We start from the raw sequence: 7,274 nt of genomic DNA on the forward strand, positions 1-7,274 counted from the left end.
CCAAGCTTGTTTCAAGTAGGTGCTTTAGACCACTGAGCCATCTCTCCAGCCCCCAGCTCAGTTCTTAAAGATGCTGAGCAACTTGAATGAATGTCTTAATAAGAAACAAGAAATACCTTAAAGCTTGAGGTCAAAGTCACCATACCCTTTGCTGCTTTCTACTAGATAAATTCATATCTCACAAGAATTCTCTTGACATTCTGGGCAAATCTTCAAGTGATAACAGCAACAATAATTCTGTCAGGCCAGACAGATCCATGGTATATGCTTTGTTCAGGGCATTTTAGCCACAAATGTCAGCACTAAACAGCCAGAGGTCTAATTCTACTTGAGCAATCGTCCCTGCTTGCTAAACTGACCTCAAGCCTGTAATGCATCCTGTGCTGAGGATGCCCTTAAAGCCTCTTAATTTATAACCACCCCCATCTATGTTTTGCATCATGTTCATGTGTTTCAGTTAAACAACTAAGTCTGGTTCGTCAGCCAAGAGAACAAGGAAAGGCTGCAGAGTGTGTTGTTTTGAGGTGACAGGACAGTTTGAAGAACCTCAAAGAGAAGAGTTGACTTTGTGTCTTGAAAGCACCAAACCCCTTTGTGGAACACGATGTAACATGGTTTCTTTAAAATGAAAAGTCTAAGGGAGTAGATGAGCCTCTTGGTTCCCCTTTTTTGTATGTATGGATATTTAGTGATTTCTACTTTGATCTTGTTGTTGGATTTTCAAGTATTTTTGGCATCTGGTAACATTTCTAAGAACTATACAACAGCAAGTCTGTTTTGCAAATTGACTAAGTTTGCATATAAATTAATTGGAGTCGCGGCTGGCATGAAAGCTCATTGGACTAAGCGCCTGCTTAGGCAAGCACAAGGACTACAGTTCAGTGGCCAACACCACATGCTGCACCAGCCCTACTCCCAGGGCTGACCAAGTTGGCCACAAAGTCTGGGTGTGGTGGCGCATGCCTGTAATCCCAGCACTGGGGAGGCTGATAAAAGGAGGATGACTATGAGTCTGAGCTGGGTAGTGAGACCCCAAAACAACCAAATACGTTTTTAAAAGATAATTAATTAATTAAGTTGTTGTCACTCATCTCTGTGTTCACAGGACTTTACAGGTCCTGGAATGCAATAGTTCTTCAGTGAATGTCTAGAAAGAGGGAGGCTTTCAGATAAAATATGCTTGTAATCTATAAGGTCAAAAAGGCATGAAATATTGAACAAAGATTCCAAGATCTCTTCACCAAATTCTGATTTTTTTTTTTTTTTTTTTTTTTTTGCGGAACTGGGGATTGAACTCAAGCCCTTGAGCTTTCCAGGGAAGTGCTTATTCTACTGAGCTATCTCCCCGGCCCCATTCTGATGTCTTTAAACATTTTTAAGAAGTAAGTAAGAAACGATAGTCGGAACTCCGAATACAAACAAGTTGAAAGTAAAAATAAATTTGAGAAGGGTTTAAAAAAACTGATGGGTGTTAGAAGCATAAACTCTATTTAAAATAAACTGACAAACTCAAAGAATTTCGTGAGACCCTGCAGAGGGTCTGGCTTTGACTGTGTCGCACCCACCACCTCACAGGACAGCGTCAGAGATTGTAGTAGGTGTCGCTGCTGGTGAACATACACATGACCCAGCTGTGTGGGGGAAAGACTGGGAACCATGTAGACCTGTAGGGGTGCAGTGTGGCCTCTCCCACGTGGAATACTTCTGTAAGAGCCACGTTGCTGGTCTCCATCCCCCTCTGAGCTGTTTGGCCGCCATTTTCTGCGTTCACTCTCTCTCTTCCTGTGCAGGCCGCCAGCCCTGCCGAAGACTGCCAGGATCCAGTGTTGGCTCTGATGAGTCCGGACCACCATGATTCACATTAATTTTCCCATTGCTAAGTTTATAGTTTATATTTGGATGATCAGAGAAATATGTGTGATGTGGGCTGCTGGCAAGTAAATTTTCCTTCTCTCTTCAGCGGATTTTTTTCAAACCATTTTATTCCTTCATCTTGTCCAAAGAAACTCCCAACTCTGCAAATCAGCTCTGCCTCCTAGCAGCATTAAAGTCAGATAAATGCAATGTTCTCACAGACATCTCTGCTCATCTGGTCACCAGACTCAATGGAGACATGGCTCCCATCTTTGACTTGTCTTTGAGGACTAATCACATTTCTCGTTCTCTGTGTCTTTTTAAAAATATTTTTAATTGGTTCAAACCAAGAAATTCCTGAAGCCTTTGGCCAGTTCACTGCAAATCATTTAATGACATTGCAAAAGAGGTTTTACAAATTCCTTCCTCTCACACCCCTTCCTGTACGCCCTCTCTCCTTTCCTGCCCACCCCAACTTCTGTCCCTCCTATCTATATTTTGACTTCCTGCCCTCTGCACCTCCTCTCTCAGTCTCTTTTATCTCTTCTCCATCTTCAGTTTTCTTTCATTATTCACATCTGGGTGCATGTTCTACCCCAACTAAAAGAAAAAGACAAGATTTGACAACTAATTTGGCATCTGCACAGATTTTTATTTTCCTCCCCATGGAAACTGTTTTTACTTAAATAAAAGAAAGCATTCCTTGCTTTCATCAGAAAGTGTGTTTGAGGAATTTCAAGTCATGTTTCCATGGTTGTCAGAAGAGGGCTTTGTTTGGAGCCAAAATTATTTGTGCAGTTGGACTGGTTAAAAAAAAAATCCCAAAGAGAGCAAACATATTTATCCACTGTACCAGGCTGCAAAGTGAGGAGCAATCCTTGTTCTGCCAGCTCCCTCCCTAAGTATTGTGCAGATCCCAGTGTGGCCTGGCATAGGTTGGAAGGGCTGGCAGGGAAGGTGAGGACTGTGTTGGAAGACACTGCTCTTGTGAGTGATGGTAGCCAACAGTGTGTTTTTCTTACCTGCCGTGTGACTTAGACAAAGAGCTCCCTGTAGTTGGGAGTTTTTCCCATTGCATTTTCTGCAGTGCCTGGTGCCATAGACAATTCTGAGCACCTGGTTGAAGGAAGCATCCATGATGCCTGGAGGGATGGCACTGCACTGAAAGCCAACTGCAAAATGCACTGGTTGGCTTAGCTTGTGAGCTACAGCTGGGTTTGCTTTAATGGTCTGTGTGCCTTTTTACCCACAGGTGGAAAGGTTTAGTCACTTCTCCAAATGCATGGCTTCTGAGAAGTATTCCCAGGCATGCTAACACCAGGCTCTCATACCTCACAAGCTCAGTCAAATCCATCTTCACTTTGCCTCTCATACTCAAGTAAATGATTTTTGTGGGTTTCCACTTCTAGAGCACTTCATTGCAAGGACTAGCTGTGGGGTCCTGCCAAGCCATGGCTCTTCAGCTGGCTAGAGGTTAAGAATAGGGTGTGCATTTTTGCCCAGCAATGGAGCAGTGTGGGGCTTTGGAGAGTTGACACATTGCTGGACCCTTACCTTTTCATGCTCCACACTCAAGTCCATGCAGAGCCATGAGGTATGAGCTGAGGACTTGGCCTGAGTAAGCTCTCAGTAGCTTTTTCTCCTCTACCCATGCATGGGCCATCTCTCTGAAGGAGACTGTAGAGCAGGGGAGGACCACAGAGCCAGCTGCCCTGGGGTAGTGCTTCATTAGGACAGAATCTTCCTGAGCTTCATAACTTCAGCCATATATGCAGCAGTCTGCCATAGGGACAAGCTGAGGCTTGGAGGGCATGAGAGTCAGGGAACAGGATTATTATTCAGGCCAGAAACTTGCTAATGGCCCTGAGGCTGCTGAGCCATCTGGAAAGCTGTGCCAAATGAGCTCCTTATGGTGCCCACAACCTGGTGGATTTCGTCCAAACCTCAGCAGATGAGTGCAGGCTTGTCCTGTGATCCCCTGGAACATAGAAGGACAACCAGGCAGGGCTGTATGTGAGAAATGCCTTCATGGCCAAAACACTAAGCCTATCCTAAGCATGCAGCCCAGCTCGTGCAAATGAAATATTGATGCCTGCCACAGCGTCCAGCCAAATGTGCATCTTATTTGACCTCTCACCTCAGCAGAATAGAGCTTTGGTTTATGGCTAAGAGGTGGACCCAGGAGAAGACTGAATGAGAAAACCCCTTGAAAGTGATTGTTAGAAGTGCAGATTATACTGGGGGCACTGAGCAGAGACCGTATACGCCTTGGATGTGGAAGGTCCCTGAAAAATGAAAAATTCGCCTGCAGTTAAGATTTGGCAATTCATTTTGTGGATGTGTGAATACATACCAAATAGTGCAATTTAGCTGGCCAAATAGCTCAGTGGATTAAAGCACCTGCAAGCAGGCATAGGGACCCAGGGTTTAATCCCCAGGCCTGTTCTGCTGGCCCTGCCCCTGGGGTGCACTAAAATGGTGATTGAGACTGGGTCTGGTGGCACGCACCTTTAATCCCAGCACTTGGAAGGCTGTAAACAGATGGATCACTATGAGTCTGATCTAGTAGTGAGATCCTGAACACCCTGTAGACCCTTCCCTAAAAATTAAAAAAAAATTGATACCAAATATTGCAATTTAATTCATAGCTCTTCTTAATAAAGGAAGAATGAAAACTAGATAGTGATGAAAAGGAAGTTCAAGGGGATTCAAAATAAAATCTGCCCATTTGTAGTTTTACAAAGAATCCTGGAATCCTGGTGAGGGCAGCCACCCCATGTGCTTCTAAAAATTTTAGCTTTATTTTTTTCCTTGAGAAGAGAATGTGCATCTGATGTACCCCTTAAATGTGACAGGAAGTGCGATGCGCATCAGTTGATGTGTGTGCAAACAAATCCCCATAGCCAGTGCATCTAGGAGTACTGCAGAAGTGGTGTGTCGGAGTATACATCTTTGCCTTGGAGTTGGAGCCCCTAGAAGGAAGGAACAAGGAAGAACTCTGTGGAGACTAAAATGCTATGGGCTTTCCTCAGAAAGCATAAATTTTTGTGACAAGTCAAGGTCAGTAAACTCAGAGATGGTCCCAAAGACCAGGGCTTCTGACCTGGGGGAGCTGAGAAGCAACAAGAGTAGCCATACTGGCATCTGACTAAAGTTGACAAGTTTATGAAGTAGCTGGATGAATGCATGGACAGAGGATGCAGAAGATGAGTGTGAGAGATGGTAAGAGAATTGAAGTGGCGAGACCAGTCCTCTGACTAGGGATTTCTCAAACACAGCAGTCAACAGGCAAGGACAGGTGTCCTGTCAAGCCATTTCTCATGAAACCTGAACCAGCCTTCTGTAGATGACTTGCTGACCCCCACTTTGTGATAGAAGGGCTTGTCCCTTTTTCCCAGTGAGGCGCTGAGAGAAGCCCAGGGCCTCAGCCAGGAATCCGCCTTTGCAGAGTCAGGGGCCTGGGAACAGGCCTCTTTCCTTCATATGCAGCTAAATGGATCTCCTCTCTGCATCTGCCCATCTGATGGCTGATTAGGCTGTTATTGATCACTTAGTCTCCACTCCTCTGGCTTCCTTCCTGCCAAAAAAAAAAAAAACAACAAAACCAAAACAAAACAAAAAGCACTAGGCAAGGGGGCTCTCTGATTTTTAGGACATTCATCACTTCATTACTCTGTCTTTGATCCTTTCCTGAAGCTTCAGTTTTACTCCACCAGCCAAGTTGGGGATATTTGTCTAGTAAAGCAATAGCTAGGATTTCAGCTTAGAAGAAACAGGGGAACAGGACAAGCTGAGGACCAAAATGCTGCTTATTTGTTTTGAAGCCAGGAAGCCTCGCCTGCCAGTCGGCCCTTGTGGGGAGCTGGACACCCAGCTGGGGTGTCCTGGGTCTGGCCCGGCGGGCTGTTGTGCACATGTTGGCATCAGAACAGAGGGGCTGTCAGGCTGCACGGCTCACCAGTGCCCAGCGTCTGCCTCCCCCTGCACAGCCTTCTGTCTCCACCCCAGCAGCTGTCAGAGGGCACAGCAGGAGCCAAGAGGGGCTTAAGGATGCCCAGTGTTTTCACGCACAGGGTCGGTGAGGTGGGTTCCTGGCTGAGTACAAGCTCCAGGCCTGGATGAGCCAAACTGGAGCCTGCGGCCATTGAGATGGAGATGACTTTCTGGTGCCAAACTACTTTCAGTCACTCACATCTTTCTTGCAAAATGATCTGCTAGGTTTAAGTAGGTTTTTGCTTGAGGCAAATTTCCTTGGAATGAGGTAAAGAAGGTGGGGGGAGGGTCTTGGCAGAGCAGCTTTGGATTTATCAGACCTTGGAAGAGAGTACTTCTCAGTGCCTGACGGATTTTCCAGATGCCCTGAGCTCACAGCCAGGCAGAGCTCGCTCAGTGGGGAGCCTCCTGACTTGGCAGGTAGAGGCACACCGGACTGAAGGAGGATTAAGGCCTTTGCATTTTTTAAGTAAATTGCTTTTACAAAGCAGAGCTACCAGTACTTAGTTAGAATACTGTACATTGAGCTCAAGCAGTCCCTTTACTGTAGTTCAAATCTTCCTCTTCTCAGAGGAAAACTTACTAGCTCTTTTGACTGAGAGGCTCAGCCAAGACTGGGCAGTATAATTTGCAAAGTCCGGTATAGAATGAAAATATAGGATCCCTTGTTCAAACATGATTAAGGAATGTTAATAAGAGCCAGGTATGGTGGCATGTGCCTGTATTTCCAGTGTTCTGAGAGACTGAGACAGAATTGAGTTTAAACCCAGCCTGGGCAATTTAGTGACTTAGGGAGACCCTATTTCAAAATAAAAGTATGTATAAAAATAAAAAGAAGGTATAGCTCAGTGGAAAGGTCCTAGGTTCAAGCTTTAGTTTTGCCTAGAAACGGAAGGAGGGAAGGAAAGGGAGGGTCAGAGTGGGGGGACTCTTCTGTAGTCCTCTTCTGTCTCTGTCAGCTGAGCCTCCTGACAACCAAGTTCACACATTTGTACTGTGACCCCACCCATGTTGGGGCAGACAGACAGGGCCAGCTCTCTCCAAGGTCTCAGGGTTGGAGGAGAGGCTGAGCTGTCAAAGAGTTCTCTACACTTCTTCTAGTTCATATCCTATACATACAGCAAGCTGAACCTCGCAGTGTGGACCACACATTCCACCCTTAGGAACAAGACACTGAGAATGGACTCAGAACATCTCCAACAGCCCTTGATGTGAGGTCCTGCAGCTGCTTGTTGGGTCAGGCGACAGCAGCCAGCCTGGAGGGATTGCACTCTTGTTCTCCATAAGGTCTGGTCAGCATCACCCCTTCTCTCCACAGATCTCCAGGACTTCAAGTTGGATGTGCAGCATGTGATTGAAGTGGACGAGGGCAATACAGCGGTCATTGCCTGCCACCTGCCCGAGAGCCATCCAAAAGCCCAGGTTCG

At 45.9% G+C, this 7,274-nt stretch overlaps 1 protein-coding gene across 1 annotated transcript in view; it reads left to right on the forward strand.

Annotated features, from left to right (window-relative positions):
* Positions 1-7,274, forward strand: part of Boc (BOC cell adhesion associated, oncogene regulated) — an 82,986-nt gene that overhangs the window by 57,554 nt on the left and 18,158 nt on the right. Inside the window, exon 5 of the mRNA XM_004633352.2 lies at positions 7,166-7,274. This exon is cut by the window's right edge and continues 5 nt beyond it. Coding sequence (XP_004633409.2) covers positions 7,166-7,274 — 109 coding nt within the window. The remainder of the gene's footprint in view (positions 1-7,165) is intronic.

The sequence above is a fragment of the Octodon degus genome, unplaced genomic scaffold (genome assembly GCF_000260255.1).
Source record: "Octodon degus isolate 3935 unplaced genomic scaffold, OctDeg1.0 scaffold00053, whole genome shotgun sequence".
Classification (NCBI taxonomy): Eukaryota; Metazoa; Chordata; class Mammalia; order Rodentia; family Octodontidae; genus Octodon; species Octodon degus.